Source organism: Artemia franciscana, chromosome 15 (genome assembly GCF_032884065.1).
Source record: "Artemia franciscana chromosome 15, ASM3288406v1, whole genome shotgun sequence".
Taxonomy (NCBI): domain Eukaryota; kingdom Metazoa; phylum Arthropoda; class Branchiopoda; order Anostraca; family Artemiidae; genus Artemia; species Artemia franciscana.
In genome coordinates, this window is record NC_088877.1 from 6,497,206 (window position 1) to 6,517,398 (window position 20,193).

Below are 20,193 nucleotides of genomic sequence, written 5' to 3' on the forward strand. Positions count from 1 at the left end.
AAAAAGAACAAAAAGGACCATTATTGAAACTCATTTCTCAAACTTTTCTTTAATTTTATTTTTACAAAAGTTGTCTCTATCAGAAGAATAAACAAATGACTTGCTACAACCTCTGAGGACCTTTTCTTAGATTCTGCTTCGTTTTGTTTACCTTTTTAAATTGTCATTCAGATCTTTATTCAAACTTTTTTTTTATTCAATAAAAAAAAACAAGTTTTTTGTACTGAAAGTAAGGAGCGACATTAAAACTTAAAACGAACACAAATTATTTCGTATATGAAAGGGGCTGCTCCCTCTTCAACACCCCGCTCTTTACGCTAAAGTTTGACTCTTTCTCTCAACTCTAGTTTTTAAAACAGTAAAAAACTTCAGCTTAAAGAGCGGGGCGTTGAGGAGGGAGCAGCCCCTGTCATATCCGAAGTAGTTTCTGTTCGTTTTAGGTTTTAATGTCGCTCCTTAATTTCAGTTAAAAATATTGTTTTTTATGCAATTTTTGAACGTTTTTGAATTAATGCATGTTTTGATTTTGGCTCTCCGCAGTTGAATAATTAAAACGAAATTTGCATATTTATTTTTTTGGCTAAATGGTTTTCTCATAGTTTTGATCGAGTGATTTTGAGAAAAAAGGAGTGGGGGAGGAGGCCTAGTTGCCCTCCATTTTTTCGGTTACTTAAAAAGGCGACTAGAACTTTTAATTTTTTACGAACGTTTTTATTAGTAAAAGATATACGTAACTTACAAATTAGCTTCTGTAACGAATTTCTGTATTTGTATGTTTTTATTACGTATTTGAAGGGGCATAACCCCTCGTCAATACCTCGCTCTTTACATTAAATCTTAAATTTTGTCTCAATTCCTTAAAATACTTTAGCATAAAGATTCCTAAAAATACTTTAGCATAAAGAGCGAGGTATTAGGAGGAGGTGAACTCCTCATATGCGTAATAATTTTTGTTCGTTTTAAGCTTCAATGCTGTTCCTTACTTTCAGTTGAAAAAAACTTTTTTCATATTTTTTTTTTTTAAATAAATGCTTGAAAATCCTGCACTCCGTTCATGGAAATTTTCTTCCGTCATGACAAACTCCTCCATGGAAAGCTCCCCCAGCATATCCCCCCTTCTCAACCCCTCCCCCCAACCAAAAAGTCCCCCTGAAAACGTCTGTACACTTTCCGATAACCATTACTATATGTAAGCACTGGTTAAAGTTTGTAACTTGTAGCCCCTCCTACGGGAACTGTGAGGGATTATGTCGTCCTCAAAGACATAGGCTGAATAAAATGGCTATATCAGTATTTTGATCTGGTGACTTTGGGAAAATAATTAGCGTGGGAGGGGACCTAGGTACCCTCCAATTTTTTGTCCACTTAAAAAGGGCACTAGCACTTTTCATTTCCGTTAAAATGAGCCCTCTCACAACATTCTAGGACCACTGGGTTGATACGATCACCCCTGGAAAAAAAACAACAACAAACAAACAAATAAACAAGCATCCGTGATCTGCCTTCTGGCAAAAAATACAAAATTCCACGTATTTGCAGATAGGAGCTTGAAACTTGTTTATTAGGGTTCTCTGATACGCTGAATCTGGTGGTGTGATTTTCGTTAAGATTCTATGACTTTTAGGGAGTGTTTCCCCCTATCTTCTAAAATAAAGCAAATTTTCTCATGCTCGTAACTTTTGATGGGTAAGACTAAACTTGATGTAACTTGTATATTTAAAATCAGTATTAAAATGCAACTCTTTTGATGTAGCTATTGGTATCAAAATTACGCTTTTTGGAGTTTTGGTTACTATTGAGCTGGGTCGCTCCTTACTACAGTTCGTTACCACGAACTGTTTGATAGATGTTGCTCGTATTTTGAAGAAAAAAGAACGTGAATCACTATTACCCTTAAGCCATTCTTCAAACTCTATCAAAACTATTTTTATTTTTATAAATGTTACCCCGGTTAAAAAGCGAAATGACTAAGTAGCTATTACCTCTGAGGGCCGTTATTTTAAACTGACTTACTTCTTTGTTTAGAGTACCGTTTTTTTCTAAAGTATATAAATTTCAGTTTAAATTCAAATTCTCTATTTTTGAAAAGGAAGAACGCATATAGACGCAGAGCTTCAAAATCAAGCTTTCAGAAATATGTAGGAACTGTCTCGTTTATATTGTATTTCTAAAGCTAAGAAACTTGAGTGCCCCCTAGTTTTCGTAAGATAGTATCCTCGTTAAAAAGAGGATGAAAATAAAATCGGATGGTATTGCCTCCTGTGAGGATCATTACTCAAACTCTCCTGGTTTCTCATGAATAGCGACGAGGGTAAAACGCCTTCTATTTTATCATGTAAATTTTGTTTTCCTAAAACATGCTTTTAGAAGCGTTTTGGGTAATAGGTCGCATTAATATTTGCATTAGAAACTGACGTCTAAATTGCATACACTGTAAAGATTAATAACAGCTACTATAATTAATTAATTTATAATTAATTATTAATTAATAATAATTAACTTATTTTGATAACATCTACTGTCTGAGTTTTAAATTAAAATACAAACTAGTCAGAAACTTAAACCTAAATTTATTTAGGGAATTATGAGAAGGAAAATTTTTTAATTTGGAATATCCCTAAAATTCTCAGGATTTAGGAGAGGCTCTTTTTCCCAAGGCCTCATTTCCCCTGAGTAAGCGTATGATTCTTGTCTACTTTTCTAGCCGTATATGTTCTCACATTAGTTGAATATACCAGAATTTAAAGTTTAATAAATGCCTCCAGGACATTTTAGTTGTAAGGGAGTGCCTTCTGCTAGTACATCATTGACATCAATTCAGTTACAGCCAAACACCCTGTTCAGATACTGACAAAAACTAATCAAATATACTTGTGGTTTTATCAAATTTTTAAAAGGGTTCAGGCGCATGTTATGGAAGTTTTAACTTCAACAATGTGTAATGAAAGCTTAGGTAGGATCTGATTTCATATTTATTACCACTAAACGAGGTTTTTGACCACTATTCAACATAAACTAGCTATGTAAACACTAAGCCCAAAATGAGTTTGATTATCATTAAACTTTCCATGAATCAGAGGATACGCTATAGCTTTGCCTATAGTAAAGGCCGTACGTCTTCAATGTTTTATTACTATTATTTTTTTTTCCAGAGGCCCTTCACATGGGAGGGCTTGTCACGTAACTTTCGAAGGAGGCTCATCCGATTGGAAATCGGAAGTTCTAGTATCCTTTTAAGAGTCAAAAGTGATCGGAGGACAACTAGCCTCCCACCCACACCCTTTTCCCCAAATATTTCCCATAAAAATTTTGAGATATTTGAAAATTTTGAGCCATTTTGTTAAAAATAGTTCAAAGATCATAGGCGAAAATAGCGACGAAGACCACACTGCCTTTCCATAACAAACAAATACAACGTAGAAACAATAGGGAAAGTTTTTTCAAGACAATGGAAATTATTTATGTAGATATTTCGGCCCTATGTCCAAGGGCCGTCTTCAGCACAATACAATACTATATATATATATAAAAGAACTTACATCAAATTGTGAGAATTAAAACTGAATATAAAAACACTTATTAAAACAATTTTTTTTATAAAAATATAGCCCTAGCATCCTTACTTCAGCGAAGTTCAACCAGGACTGGCGAAAAGAATGAAATGAAGAAATATAAACTCATTCAAACTAAAGAGAATAAAATGATTAGATGCAATTTCTTAAAGCTAATCTTGCTTGTTTAGCAGCCTGTCTCAAAGGCCTTTTCGTAGTTGGTTCAGTACTATTATAAATTGGTTTAGTAAAATATTTTGTTAGATCATTTTTAATTAAATTTGAGTATAAAGAATTTAGTGAGTATTCCCCAAGTCCCTGTTCAAAGAAATATTTTTATTGATTTTGAGATTAATTTCAATTGATTCTCGAACCACCTGTTTTATTCCCAAATCATTACTAATGAGTGAAGAGTTTCAAAAAGTATCATGTGGGACGGATTATTAAAAATATGCCAACCTAGAGCAGAATCAAAGGAATTGTTGGAACCATTTGAAATTAAGGCCTTGTCTATGTCATTTTTATGCTGATGTAACCTTTGTCTATCAAATACCCTGTGATTGCGGAAAATACTATGTCGGCAGGACCCATCAGAATCTAGACAAAAGGTTACATCAGCATAAAAATGACATAGACAAGGCCTTAATTTCAAATGGTTCCAACAATTCCTTTGATTCTGCTCTAGGTTGGCATATTTTTAATAATCCGTCCCACATGATACTTTTTGAAAACTCTTCACTCATTAGTAATGATTTGGGAATAAAACAGGTGGTTCGAGAATCAATTGAAATTAATCTCAAAATCAATAAAAATATTTCTTTGAACAGGGACTTGGGGGAATACTCACTAAATTCTTTATACTCAAATTTAATTAAAAATGATCTAACAAAATATTTTACTAAACCAATTTATAATAGTACTGAACCAACTACGAAAAGGCCTTTGAGACAGGCTGCTAAACAAGCAAGATTAGCTTTAAGAAATTGCATCTAATCATTTTATTCTCTTTAGTTTGAATGAGTTTATATTTCTTCATTTCATTCTTTTCGCCAGTCCTGGTTGAACTTCGCTGAAGTAAGGATGCTAGGGCTATATTTTTATAAAAAAAATTGTTTTAATAAGTGTTTTTATATTCAGTTTTAATTCTCACAATTTGATGTAAGTTCTTTTATATATATATATAGTATTGTATTGTGCTGAAGACGGCCCTTGGACATAGGGCCGAAATATCTACATAAATATATTTTCCATTGTCTTGAAAAAACTTTCCCTATTGTTTCTACGTTGTATTTGTTAGATCATAGGCACTATTATAAATGAACAATAAAACTCAGAACGAGTAAAGCTTAAGTTGAACATGCAAATCAAGCTTAAAACGAACAAAAATATTTTGTTATTGAGGCATAAATGAAACCCAAAACGAACAAAAATTAAACAAACAATCATAGGAAACAAAAAAAGAATAGTTACTAACATAATTGACTAGGTAAATCTTAAAACGAGTGAAACTTAAATTGAATATGCAAATCCAGCTTGAAACGAACAAAAATTTCTACAAAGAAGTGTTTGGATTGTGCCTCCTTCTTCCACTGTAAAAGTCTAAAACCTACCAAACATGGCAACCATGAGAGAGAGCGAGAGATAAGGAAAGAGAGAGAGAGAGAGAGAGAGAGCCAGAGAGAGACAGATACCTTTATACCCACCGGGTGTGATTTCCACAGCTGTGGTCCTGCAAAACGCGGAAATAAAGGTCCTCGGTGAGTACTCCCAGCTTAGACCTTATCCCTGAAGAGTGCCTAGTTTATACAATAGTAAAACGAGTTCGACTCAAGAATTTCACAAAAGCGCTCTGATGAATGACGATTCAAAGATTGATAAGCAAAAATAGCTAGTTGATAATCTCGTAATTTACAGACAAATAGAATTTTCATTTTACTGAAGCAACTCAAAGTACTATTTTCAATTCTCACGTAATCTCCTAATTTAGTGGTGCTTATATATTCGTAGTAAAAAGTAGTTATTTCTGCTCATTTCGCCTAGCTCGCCGCCCCTTGACTCTTTATCCTTTTTTAAAGAACAAGGATTTTTTTTTCCTGGAACCAAAAACGTTTTTAGACTTGCTTTTCCCATTAATTTAAGATGTCTAAAACAAGTGAGATATATTTGCAGAGCAACTTGAGCGGAAGTGTTAGATTTCCTTCGAAGTCTCTTCTAATGGCTAAATATCTATTGCAGACAGAACAACTTGCTTTTTTATGGCTTCTTTTCTTCTTCATTGTTGTTGGCAATTCCGCGGTTTTGTTGGCATTAGTATTGGCTAAGGGGCGAAGATCAAGAATGAACTATTTTATTACTCACCTCGCAATTGCTGGTAAGTTTTCAGTGCTTCTAGTATATCTTTGTAATATTTATTGTGTTAATGTGTGGCTGTTCGCATTTAAATATTTTATTTACGTATCTTAGTAAAGCAATGGAAGTATTGTTTGATAAAAAAAAAAAAATCAGAAAGAATTTGTAGGGTGTTATTATAACCGCTTATGTTTTATGAAATTGTTGAATTTTATAGAAATTTACTAATGTTTATGTTTATACCGTAATAGAAACTCTCGTCTTTTATTTTTTATTTTATTTATTTTTTTTTTTTACTCATTGTAATGCTCAATTTCCATCTGTCGCGTTTGACCCAAATAATGGAATTATCTTCTGAAGTCAATCGAGGAAGTGAAGGAAGTTTGTGCCTCGTTGAAAGACTTAATTTTGAACGATTCATGATCCAACTCCTTCAGCAGAAAATGAGAATTAACCTTGACTACACAGGTCGGGTTGTATTCACAGTTTTTTTTTTACGGGGGAGGGGGATTTACGGTTTTTTTCAGGATGAGGGATTAGCAGAAAACTTTAAAAAGCACGTAAGAAATTTTTTTATACTCATTTTTGTTACGTTTTCACGAGTCGAGCAAACATTTCAGGGTGCTTCAATATGACTCCAGGTCGGCTCAAAGGACGGTTCAAAAAAGTTGTACTGAACTCAGAATAGGCCAAAAGTGTCGTGCTCCAAAGGTACCAAGCCGACTTCCTTAATGTTTTACTGTTATGAAATATTTCCTGCTCTCCCCACAATATAAACTCTTCCTGAACAGTCTCATTCCCCCGCGCCACATTCTCACCGTGCTATTTGTTCTTATGACCTATGACTATTTCAGAGGAACAATTCGGGTGGTTAGGATTCATCTAAGCACCAAAAATATTACTCTGTTTCATATTGTTTTTTTCAGTCCTGTTATTTCATACCCACCGTCAGTAAGAGAATGTTGTCTTTGTCAAACGTAAAAAATGCAAAAAAAACCTTACCCAAATATTCAGAATATATTTATTAGTCTTGCTTGGCCCCAAAATTAAGCTAAGACAATTTATCAATGTTCCATTTGTGTGTTTAGTACCTACGAAAAGCTTGTAATCGCCAAAAGCACTATTTCTGGTGCCAATTCCTTGGAAAAAGAAATCATTCACAATTGATGTCATTATTCAAGAAATGGAAAGGTGATAAAGCGAAGCAAACATAACACACCTTTCAAGTGAATGATGGATATTGATTTCCCATGCTAAATTTCCCCAAAGCATGAAAATCTGTCCCTGGGTAATATAAATTTAAATTATGTCTGTCATTAGTGAGATAAAAATGAGTAAAACCTAATGCTAATAATAGAATATCTCAGTAGTTTCTCATGTCTTAAAAAATATTGCTATTATGTTAATGTCTTACAATTAACGATGGAATGTGGCTGGATTTGTGCTAACTGGGATAAAATGAAGAGTCTCAGCTTCGCAGAGGCCACAATTTGTTAGAAATATTGTTATAATTTTTACTAGTTATAAGGAAAATATAAATTGTCAGAACAGGGGCCACTGTTGAACTGGGCACCGAGATGAATGACTGTCGCTTCCCTTCACAAATTCAGCAAATTGGTTGTCCATTTTGGACATTTTGGCAAATTGGTTGTCCATTTTGGTTGTCCAAATTGGTTTTGTCCAAATTGGTTGTCCATTTTGGACATTTTGGCAAATTAGTTGTCCATTTTGGTTGTCCAAATTGGTTGTCCAAGGTTGTCCATTTACTGCATAGTCTCTAAAATTTCTTGATTAGTAAAATATTTTTATCACACGCTCCCCCTCCCCAAAACTTAACATTTTTTTGGGAATTTAGAATTGAGCTCAAGCAAAATTTCTTCATCTCATTTTTTTAAAGTGTAAGCAACAATCTAAAAATTACCCTTCCCCCATCTGCTAAGAATTGCATAACTATTAAAAAGTTCTCCCTTCGCAATTGGGTACTATTAATTATAATATTGAATACGGAATCCTCTTTCAAGGTCTTTTTATAGAAGACGTCGTGGCTTCAAGCAAATCCAGAGCTACGCCCCGGATTTCGATCTGGATGAAGAATGGCCAAGTCCTGTGTAGGGCAATTGAATTCCAGAAAAGTCATTCAGGTGCTTTCTGGCTTAAAAAAAAACTACGTATTATATTTAATTTTTTGGACTTTTAGGGCTCCAGCTTCAAATATTCCTAGAAACAATTTTGGGCATAGCTTTGTTGACACCTAAGCTCAAAATAAACTCACATCAAAAAAAGGTTTTGGTTTACATTTACTGTACCTTTTTACTAATATCTTTTTATTTTATTTACTAATATCTTAGTAAAGATCTTTTATTTTTTTAAATAAATTTATTTAAATATATTAAATATTATTTATTTATATTAATATTATTATATTTTATTATTATAAATATTTTTATATTATATGAAAATATTATTATATTCTACTAATATTAAATATTAATATTTAAATATATTCAATATTATTTAAATATATTTAGAATATTATTTATTTAAATATATTAAATTCATTTAAGTATATTTTATTTATTTAAATTTATTTTTTTAAATTAAAATTATTTAATATTAATTTATTTATTTATCTAATATCTTTTTATTCATTCACTAATATCTTTTTATGATTGAGTGTATCGGCTTCTGAAAGCATTGTAATCCCTAAAATTTCAATTGAATCTCTTTTTTGATGTATTTTTGTTCCAAACACTGTGTTTACTATCATGTTTTGTGCACTGTGTTGACTTTAAACTGAATTTTCTAGGAACTTTAAACTGACTTTAAACTTTAAACTATTGATTTTAAACTGACTTCAAACTTTAAACTGTTGACTTTAAACTGAATTTTCTATTGTAGGGAATATTTTTGGTTTGGTAATTCTGAGAAGGTCTCAGTCTACTTGACCTATAGTTTGAGTGAACAGGTCTTGAGTCCCAATTAATCCAGACAAATAAAGAGAATCATAGGCTGGGTCCGAAACCTATGGTTTTAAGAGCAAATCACAACATGATCCGTCATCTATTACTACAAAAGTATTGTGGTCGCCTTTTGGCTGTTTATTTTTAATATTTGGCAATTATGTTATTGAATCTTTACTCAAATTGGTATCAGTAAAGGAACCATTGCTGTCCTATTTTGGACTCTTCATCAAACATTAAAATTATCTAACTCTACTTATAATAATCTAATTTTTTGTTTTCTTCAATATAATTTAAATCGCCAGCTCCATGGCCATCGCTGTTAAGCTAGTAAACAAAAATTATTAACAATTTGAATTAACAATTTACATTTTCTAATTCCATTAAATAATTGAAATTAATTAATTAATTTAATGAGCAATTATATCAACGACAAAAATAATTTCATGAGATAATGTTCACCTTTTTTTTCAGACCTCAGCGTTGGTTTAATAAGCGTGGCCACAGATATCGTGTGGAAAATGACAGTTGTATGGTACGCTGAAATAATTACGTAATAATACGTAATAATCGTAATAATACGTAATAATTACGTAATAATAATTACGTATAATACGCTGAATAATTGAAATAACTAATTAATTTAAATAGCAATTATATCAACAATAAAATCATTTTATGGGATAATGTTCACCTTTTTTTGTTATTTTTTTTCAGACCTCAGCATTGGTTTAATAAGCGTGGCCACATATATCGTGTGGAAAATGACAGTTGTATGGTACGCTGAAATAATTACGTAATAATACGCTGTAATAATACGTAATAATACGTAATAATCGTAATAATACGTAATAATTACGTAATAATAATTACATATAATACGCTGAATAATTGAAATAATTAATTAATTTAAATAGCAATTATATCAACAATAAAAATAATTTCATGAGATAATGTTCACCTTTTTTTTATTTTTTTTTTCAGACCTCAGCGTTGGTTTAATAAGCGTGGCCACATATATCGCGTGGAAAATGACAGTTGTTTGGTACGCTGAAATAATTACGTAATAATACGCTGTAATAATACGTAATAATCGTAATAATACGCCAATTACGTAATAATAATTACGTATAATACGCTGAATAATTGAAATAATTAATTAATTTAAATAGCAATTATATCAACAATAAAAACAATTTCCTGAGATAATGTTCACCTTTTTTTTTCAGACCTCAGCGTTGGTTTAATAAGCGTGGCCACAGATATCGCATGGAAAATGACAGTTGTATGGTACGCTGGAAACGTTGCTTGCAAAATCATTCGTTTTTCCCAAGTGCTAGTAACATATTCGTCAACATACGTTCTTATTGCACTAAGTATAGATAGATGTGACGCCATTTCTCATCCAATGAACTTTTCAGGGGGATGTAAGTATAAATTCGTCTTACTTTTTAAAATATTTCATTGACATGAAAAACTTACTATTCGCAGGGATTCCTTTCCTTAAACTTCCAATCTTTGAATAGACCTCAGTATAAAAAGATATTAAATTGCGTAAACAGCAAAAAAATTGTAAATTCTAAAAATATTTCTATATACTCTAACAAGTGATACAATAATTCATAAGCCTTAAAAAGGAAACCAAAAGTTCGAAGCTTAGTAAAAATCGTTGTCAGAAAAACATCATTACGGAATTTCTTTTCTTGTGAGTATAAGCAATGTATTTTTAAGGAATGAAGAAAAGATGAAAAATCTTTAAGTTCAGTTCAAAATTGCTAAAATTATTATTTAAACTACAAAAATACTTGAGGTGCCTGAGCAATAATTTTAATGTTTTAATTGAAACTACAAAAATACCTGTAAATTTAAAAATTAATTTGTTTTTTGTTAGATAAAATCCACTTGCTACGTGATTAAGGTTACAGGTTTGAACCAACCAGTTATATGATGTCAGTAGGAAGGCCAAAAAATAAAAATTTTCAATCATTACAAGTGATGATCCAAAATTTTGACAATATACAACAATTCAAAAACCTTAAAAAAGAAAACCAGAAGTTTCAAGATTAGTACATATCGTTGTTAGAAATTGGACTAGCTCGAATAATCAAATATTTTTGAAAAAGTCCGTATGAAAAGACATTAAATTGCGTAAAGGACAAAAAAATGGTAACTTCAAAAAAATTTGTCTTTCAAAAAAAAAGCTATATGAACAAATTGCTTTAATACTACAGTTAACTTGAGATGTTACAGCTTGGATATGATTTTTGAGTTATTGGAATTTGTTTTATACAATACTTATATAAGATTTGGGGGTGATTTGTACAAGCAAATTGTTGGAATTCCCATGGGGGGGGGGAATGCCAGCCCATTTATAGCTGACCTGTTTTTAAGTCAACTAGAATATAAATATATGATAGATAAGAATAATCCAATTAATTTAAAACATGCTTTGTCAAATAATAAAAGATATTTAGATGATATTTTGGTCTTAAATTGTAAGGATTTCATTGATGTTTCTAAAAATATATATCCATCAGAGCTTATTCTTGAGCCTAGTCATGGCGCTGGTCATGAAGATCATTTCTTAGATTTAAATATTAATATTTGTGATAATAATAAATTAAGTTTTAAAATGTATAATAAAACGGATGATTTTGATTTTGAAGTGATTAGTTTCCCATTCCCTGAAAGTAATATACACTCAAATATCACATATTCAGCGTTTTTCTCACAGTTACTTCGTTATGCAAGGATTTGTAGTAATTATATTGATTTTAAAAATAGATGTAAAATCTTAAGCCAAAAATTGATATCAAGAGGTTTTTCTGCAAATAAATTAACTCGGCAATTTAAAAAATTTAGTTTTCATTATAACGAACTTTTAAATAAATATCAAAAGAATTATCTAGAAATACTTAAAGAAATTTTCAACTAATTTCGGAGGTTCGAGAAATGTTGTCGCAGCGGGAGGGATATATAAACAGGACAAGCTTGTTTTGGTTTTACTTGGTTGTTTTACATTTGCTGGGTTTTTTTTTCTTTCATAGGCATATATTTTGGGGGTGATACCTGACGCGGGGATGCCATGGATATTCTGTGGTAGCCACAACACTGTGCTGGGTAGAGAATTTAGAGCGGCGAAACCCTATATAGGCCAGTGTATTCTCCTGATGAGCCCTTATGTTGGGTGTTGCCTCTGAATTATTTGTCTATATTATTTTTTCTATTGTTTGGTAAATGACGACTTATACTTATTGACGACATGACTGCCTGTCCATGAATTATTCTTTATGGTTGATTGTGTGTGGCTATGCTGTTTGACCTATGTGATTGTATGGATGAGTAAGGTTAAGGCCTCATTCAAGTGCTGGTCTATATTAATCACTAATTTAGGAAAACAGTCTTCCTTTTCTCCTTCTGTCTGTCTCTTTTTTTTTTTTTTTTTTTTTTTTTTTTTTTTTTTTTTTTGTGTGTGTGTTTGTGCTGTTGCATTGGTGATTTCTCTTTTCATGATATATATATATATATATATATATATATATATATATATATATATATATATATATTTATATATATATATATATATATATATATATATATATATATATATATATATATATATATATATATATATATATGTTTATATATGTATATATATATACAAAAACTTCTATAGCGGCTAGTAGCAAAACTCAAAAAAATTTCAACCATGCCAACGAGTTCGGGGATAATGGAAGCATTGACATTTTGCGGTAAAATCTACCGGCATATTTTCAATAGGCCATGAAAACTACCATGTAGCATGGCTACTTGGCAAATTGGCATTGACAAATTGTCTAAAGTAATGAAATTCCAAAATAAAGAGAAACCAAAAATGGGGTTAAAAGATATGTGACAGCGAGAATCACGACGTATCAAAATTGAAAATTAAAGTGATGAGAATACAAATGATGATTCTTTGGAACCATCTAAACTATCAACGTGATAAGACGACAAGAACAGCCTTAATAAATCAAATTAACAATGGGCGAAAGAAAATTCTTTAAGGAAGTATCTATCTGTTTAGGAAAAAGAGAAGGACAACTGGGAAAGCTAAACCATAGTAATATATTTAAAATAAGGTGGTTAAATTTCACATTTTTGGCTAATTCAGGCCAAAGATTTTCACCATTTGAGCTAGTACTGGGCTGGCATGTTCCGTTTCTAGATAGATTTTTGCCAAGTAATTAGATTAGTCAAAAATCAAGTTTAATGTCAGCCTAACAGCGAAAACATGAGTGCTGTGAAAATGGATTTCTGCAGATTTCTGTAAGCATAAATATTGTTTGCTCATTATTCAAGTGATGGAATAGGGAAATTTTTTTGAGGATATTTACCCTCCAAAAAACATTCGGTTGATGGATTTGAAGTGCCTTAACCAACAATGATGCGAGACCAAAAAATTTCTAATGGTACTCTAACCATGGTTCTCTGGACTCTAAACAGACTCAACAAACATACCAAGTATAGTTTTTGACTTAGGATGGCTGAAATCTGACATCTTGACGATTAGATTTTAAGCGACGTTTCCCCCGTTGAGATCAGGTTAGGCAGGACCTCTAAAATCCATTACTAGGGTACCAGCTCCAATCTCTCATTAAGATTTGTAAAGATCCATTATCCTGTTAGTAAATATCCTGGCGTAATGAATTGAAGAACAATTTTACCCTATGTAGGCTATGGATCGGGTACTCTTACTTAACAACAAGTTAATGTGTCCTGACTTGATGAAAATACCCCCATTTTTCTCGACTTGATGTAAAGACCTCCTAAACACCTCCATTTTTTCTCTCCTATAGAAGTTAGTCGGGGACGGGATCTAGTTGCGAAAAGGTATAACTAGGGTACTAGCTCTTACTTCCAATGAAGTTTGATTGAAATTCTACAACACTTCCTTTTAGATGTACTAATGACAACAATTCTTGACCCCCACCCCACCCCTTATTGTGAGCTAAATTATAGCCGAACTTGTTCCAATCTAGTTCTGGGAAACAAGCTATATATGTATGCAAATTTCTGAATAATTCCGTCGCAATAAAAAAATAATCATTTAAAAAAGAAAGAAATCGAAATTTGGGACACCAGTATGAGCTTTTCTGGAAATATTTTCTTGAAATGTAGAACAGATTTGAAGTTTACTTTAGTTTTCCCTAAGAGTTACATGCTCTAAGTGAGCACTACACTAAACGGTTCCTACACACCACGTAATCAAGCCGGCAGTATCCAAATGCCGCTCGTTCCCCCCCTCAAAATTAAACAAGCTCGTTCGTATGGAGGTATTTAGACCCATAACTTCCATAAATTTCAATATTTTTACATCAACCTTTGTAAAATTTTATATCTTTATAATTTTGTATCTATATCCCATATAATTGTGAATTTTGACATTTTATCGAAGTTGTCCACCCACTCGAGAAGTTTACTTACGGTGCTGTAACAGTTTTTCTTTCTTGTTTTTAATATTTATTATAAAATAAAGAAAAAGAAGGATTTAAATTTTTTCCGGTGAATCATTAAAGATTTTGCGTTCTACAAAAGAGGAACTCTTTTTCATTTGACAACCCCGCATAAAAAAAAATCGAATCCTTGGTCTAAACATTTGCTTAAAAACTAAATAAAAAACAAGTTTTTTTTTTAACTGCAAGTAAGGAGTGACATTAAAACTTAAGACGAACAGAAATTATTCCGTATATGAAAGGGGTTCTCCCCTCTGCAACCCCTCGTTCTTTACGCTAAAGTTTGACTCTTTGTTAAAACTCTACTTTTTAAATCAATAAAAAAAAACTTTAGCGTAAAGAGCGAGACGTTACGGAGAGGAGAACCCGTTTCACAAACGGAATAATTTCTGATCGTTTTAAGTGTTAATGTCGCTCCTTGCTTGCAGTAAAAAAAAAAAAAAACTTTTCTTTTATTCAATTTCTGAACGTTTTTGAATTAATGTATGTTTTGATTTTGGCTCACCAAATATGAATAATTAAAACGAAATTTGCAAATTATTTTTTTGCTAAATGGCTTTCTCATAGTTTTGATCGGACGATTTTGAAAAAGAAAAGGGGTGGGGGAGGAGGCCTAGTTGACCTCCAATTTTTGGCTGCTTAAAAATGCAACTCGATTTTTTATTTTATGTACGAACGTTTTTGTTCGTAATAAACATACGTACCTTACGAATTAGCTTACTTAACGAACTTCTATATTGGTGTATTTTTATTACATATATGAGGGGGTTTGCCCCCTCGTAAATACCTCGCTCTTTACACTAAAGCTTGAATTTTATCCCCAAAATTTAAAAATGACCCCTTAATCACAAAGACCATAGAATAAATAGTTGAGATTACTAAAAATACTTTAGCGTAAAGAGCAAGGTATTGTGGAGGCACAAACCCCCTTATATACGTAATATTTTATTTTCGTCTTAAGTTTTAATGCTACTCATTACTTTCAGGTAAAAATTTTTTTATTTATTTTCTCATTTTTTTTTTTAAATAATGCTAAAAAATCCTGTGCCCCCTTCATGGAAATTCTCTTCTCTAATGATAAATTCCTCCGTGGTAAAAACCTCCCACGTAACACCCTCCCCCTTCCCCAGACCCACCCCAACCCCAACACGAAAAAGTCCTCCTGAAAACGTCTGTACACTTCATAATAACCAATACTATATGTAAACAATGGTTTAAGTTTGTAACTTGCAGCCCCTCCCCCCAGAACTGTGGTGAATTATGTCGCCCCCAAAGACATATTTATTAAGTTTCGACTAAGTTGAACAGAATGGCTATTTCAAAATTTTGATCCGGTGACTTTGGGAAAAAATATGCGTGGGAGGGGGTCTAGAATGGGAGACATTCTAGGACTTCTGGGTCGTGGGTCGATACGGTGACCCCTGAAAAAAAAAGACAAATCAACACGCATCCGTGATTTGTCTTCTGGCAAAAAATACAAAATTTCCACATTTTCGTAGATTGGAGCTTGCAACTTCTACTGTAGGGTTCTCTAATACGCTGAATCTGATGGTGTGTTTTTTAAGATTCTCTGACGTTTAGGGTTTTCTCCCCCTATTTTCTAAAATAAGGAAAATTGTCTAATACCTATTGACTATTGAGCCGGGTCGATCCTTTCTACAGTTTGTTACCACGAACTGTTTGAAAACAACTTTGGTGTTGTTAAAACACTGAATCTTTTTTATTAAAATTTAATTCCAAATATTGTAGAACAAAAATAAACGGGCTTAACACATTAATCTTTTCAAAGGGTGGCTACTGCATTTCCACCTCCTGAACATACCCTACTTCTGCTACACATTTATTAACAATAAAGTTGTTTCATAATTGTTAATTTGTTTCTGAAGAATGAAGTTAGTATCTAGTTTATTTCTCTCAGAAAGAAAAGTTTGCTCCTTTTAATATGAAGTTGCTAAGAGACTGAATCATAGATTGTAAACATAAAAATTAATTTATAGTCTTTTTTTGTTTATGTAATGTCTACTTTGACACTTTGTCAAAATGCCTCTTTGATTCTGCTGAAACTAATCATATTGCCTAAAAGACCTTCCCACTAGAAATCCTTTGCTTTCATTGCTCCAAAAAGTAAATTAAATAAAAGTTGCCATTATTTTGAAAACTGAATGTTCAAAAATACACACCCCTTTTTTGTTCTTTTATTTGGAAAAAAAGAGCAGGAATTGTACAGTCAAAATTTAGAGATAGAGAGGTGTAAAACAAAATTTTGTTAACCGAAAGTTCCTTTTTGAATAACTAAGGTTTTTTTTTAACTGATCACAAATTATTATTACTTTGGATTTTCTTTTCGGAAAACTTGCTTTTTACATGCTAAATACAGATACCCCAGAAATCAGCTTTGTAGCCTTTGATAATACCGTTTTTACTACCTCCCTAGTGCTCTAAAATAAAACAGAAAAACAAGAGCGCTGCGAAACACATTTTTCGGCCCGTTTTTCTGGCATTCTGATGGCTATGCTAGTTAAGAACGTTGGTAAAAGCTTATATACGGAAATAATTTCATTGGCTTAAGAATAATTTAAATTTTTGGAATGTCAATTTTTTTCGTTTGGCATTACAGCTTAAGGAAGAAAACTTCTGATTTTGTTTCATCTAGTTAAGTTAAAGAACTCTTTTATCAGATATTTACTTATCAATAATATTAATCGTTGGCCATCGCTTTATAGATGTCTCCATATCAAGGAATAAGAAGGAGCCAGCTTCCTTCAAAACAAAAAACCCTGCGGGGTGTGCCTCAGAACCCAGTCTTATGCGAGATCACCAAAATTAAAAAATTAATAACATTCTGGGGGAAGGGTTTTGCAAAAAAATTTAAAATTTTCTTATATTTAAATGTTTTTTTTTTGACTTAACCGAATTAGTGCAGTATTTATAACCATTTTTACCTGTTTCAAATATTTTTCTCGAGGAAACAACTGTAATGTTTTGCGTAAGTCATAGTCTCGTTTATTTATTTCTTCATTAGTCAATTCACATGATTTGTACATAGCAAGTAATTCTAAATAGAATGAATAAGTAGTTTTATACTCAGTCTTTCTTTCTGCTATTTTTTGATATTTTTTAAGAATTTCAATCAGAACTGTGCCAAGACTTAAAGAAGCGAGTGGTAACATGGCAAAAGCAGATAAAGCTGAAGCACCAAATTTAAATTTAGATATTAAGAATTTCTATAATATTTACAACTTCTGTGATGAACAAATAGTGGTTTTTCCAATTCTTCTTCCATTTATATTAAGAAATCAAATGTAAGAAATTAAATTCGTGTAAATCACAGCAGAAAAAATTACAGAGAACCTGTTACAATTTTCAAGCCAAAACTGATTGAAAAATAAAAATTTCAAGAAAGAAAATAAAGGATGCGATATTTATGTTTCGTACTAACAGCTGGTCCAAAACGGTGGATTTTTACCGTTTTTAATAACTTTAGCTGTTGGACTTGGAAAAGTTGCTCAACAAGTAGTGCTGCAGCCTTAAAAATGTAGGCAGGTAAAAAGTTGCTGATAAAATTACGGGTAACTCTAATGGAGCTTTAGAATTACCTAGTGCTGCACAAAAAGTTGGAGTAGCTTTATTCTAACTACACAGAAAATAGTGGGAATGGGAAACGATGAAGCTCCTAAGAAACATGGAAAACCTAAAAAAATTGTTGAAAACGTTGATATTCCTAAATGAGGTGGAAGACCTAAAAACTTGTTGATGCCACAGTAAAACCCCTTTATCCAAAAAATTGGAAGGGCGTAAAAAAAAATCAAATGACATCCGTGACAAATATTCATATAACTGCTGAATTACACCACATTCTTCTGTCGAGTAACTGCTCAGTTTATCGAATGGCTTCGCGTTATTAAATATTACAGGACTTAAAACATAACCTTGTTTAAGACATTGACACACAAGAATACCGTTAATAATAGTATCTTGCAAACGTATTCGGATTGAGGCCTTCTGATTCCACTTCTGAAGGCAAATATACACAAATGGATCAGATACACTTCGAATAAGAGACGGAATTGCTTGTGTGTGAAAAAGTAAAAAAACTGAGTAAACTCTAAAAAATGGAATTTTGATATCAATAGAAATATAAAGAGAATTGACTTATTATGCTGATTCCAAGTACATAAGATTAATTAAGTTTATTGCAACCCATCAAAAGCAACAAACCTGAGAAAATTTGCCTTATTTTCCGAAAAAGGGATTAAACACCCCTTAAAAGTCAACATCGACACACACGAACACCATTACTAATAGTACCTTGCAAACGTATCGAAATTGAGGCCTTCTGAAATTAGATTAGCTCCACTTCTAATAAGAGACGTTGTTGAGAGTGAAAAACCAAATCAAAAACCAAGTAAACTGTAAAAAATGGAATTTTGATATCAATAGAAATATATAGAGAATCGACTTAGTATGTTGATTAATTAAAAAAACAAGTTTTTTAACTACAAGTAAGGAGCGACACTAAAGCTTAAAACGAACAGGAATTATTCCGTATAATAAAAAGGTTGTCCCCTCCGCAACGCCTCGCTCTTTACGTAAAAGTATGACTCTTTCTCACAACTCTACTTTTTAAAACAATAAAAAAACTTTAGCGTAAAGAGCGAGGCGTTGGGGAGGGGACAACCCCTTTCATATACGGAATAATTTCTATTCGTTTTAAGTTTTAGTGTCGCTCCTTACTTGCAGTTAAAAAGACTTGTTTTTTTTATTTAATTTCTGAACGTTTTTTAATTAATTCATGTTTTCATTTTGTCTCACTGCACATAAATAATTAAAACGAAATTTGCATATTTATTTTTTCCGCTAAATGGCTTTCTCATAGTTTTGATCAGAAGATTTTGATACAAAAAAGGGGGTGGGGAGGAGGCCAAGTGGCCTTCCAGTTTTTGGTTGCTTAAAAAAGCAACTAGAACTTTTTATTTATTTTACGAACGTCTTTATTAGTAATAAATATACGTAACTTAAGAATTGATTTACGTAACGAACTTCTATATTTGTATGTTTGTATTACGTATATGAGGGGATTCACCCCCTAGTCATCCCCTCGCTTTTTACACTAAACCTGGAATTTTGTCCTAATTCTTTAAGAATGACCCCTGAATCCCAAAGACCGTAGAATAAATAGTTAAAATTACTAAAAATGCTTTAAAGTGAAGAGCGAAGTATTGGGCAGGAGATGGACTCCTTTATTTACGTAGTAATTTCTGTTCTTTTTAGGTTTTAATGCTGCTCCTTACTCCCAGCTGATTTTTTTTTATTTTATCATTGTTTTTCTTAAATAATGCTAGAAAATCCTGCTGCCCCTTCCTAGAAGTTTTCTTCCCTCATGATAAATTCCTCCATGGAAGGATCCCCCCTTCAACACGAAATAATTACCCCCTGAAAAATCTGTACACTTCCCAATAACCATTACTATGTGTAAACAATGGTCAAAGTTTGTAACTTGCAGTCCCTCCTCAGGAATCGTGGGGGATTATGTCGTCCTGAAAGACATAATTATTAAGTTTTTCGACTATGCTGAACAAAATGGCTATCTCAGAATTTTGATCCGATGACTTGTGGAAAAAATGAGCATGGGAGGGGCCTAGGTGCCCTCCGATTTTTTTGGCACTTAAAAAGGGCACTAAAACTTTTAATTTCCGTTAGAATGAGCCCTCTCGTGACATTGTAGGACAACTGGGTCGATACGATCACCCCTGGAAAAAAAAACAAAAACAAATAAACACGCATCCGTGATCTGTTTTCTGACAAAAATTACAAAATTCCACTATTACAAAACTTCTA

The 20,193-nt window shown here is 32.2% G+C and overlaps 1 protein-coding gene across 8 annotated transcripts in view; it reads left to right on the forward strand.

Moving 5' to 3' along the window:
- The window catches only part of LOC136035992 (cardioacceleratory peptide receptor-like), a 473,226-nt gene that overhangs the window by 84,596 nt on the left and 368,437 nt on the right, over positions 1–20,193 (forward strand). For 7 of the 8 annotated variants that reach the window (XM_065717902.1, XM_065717908.1, XM_065717903.1 and 4 more), the window contains exons 3-4: positions 5,787–5,922; positions 10,090–10,287. In XM_065717902.1, the coding sequence (XP_065573974.1) occupies positions 5,787–5,922; positions 10,090–10,287 (334 nt within the window). Of the gene's footprint in view, positions 1–4,624; positions 4,710–5,786; positions 5,923–10,089; positions 10,288–20,193 lie in introns of those variants that run through there. The other variant, XM_065717907.1, reaches the window with a different exon arrangement.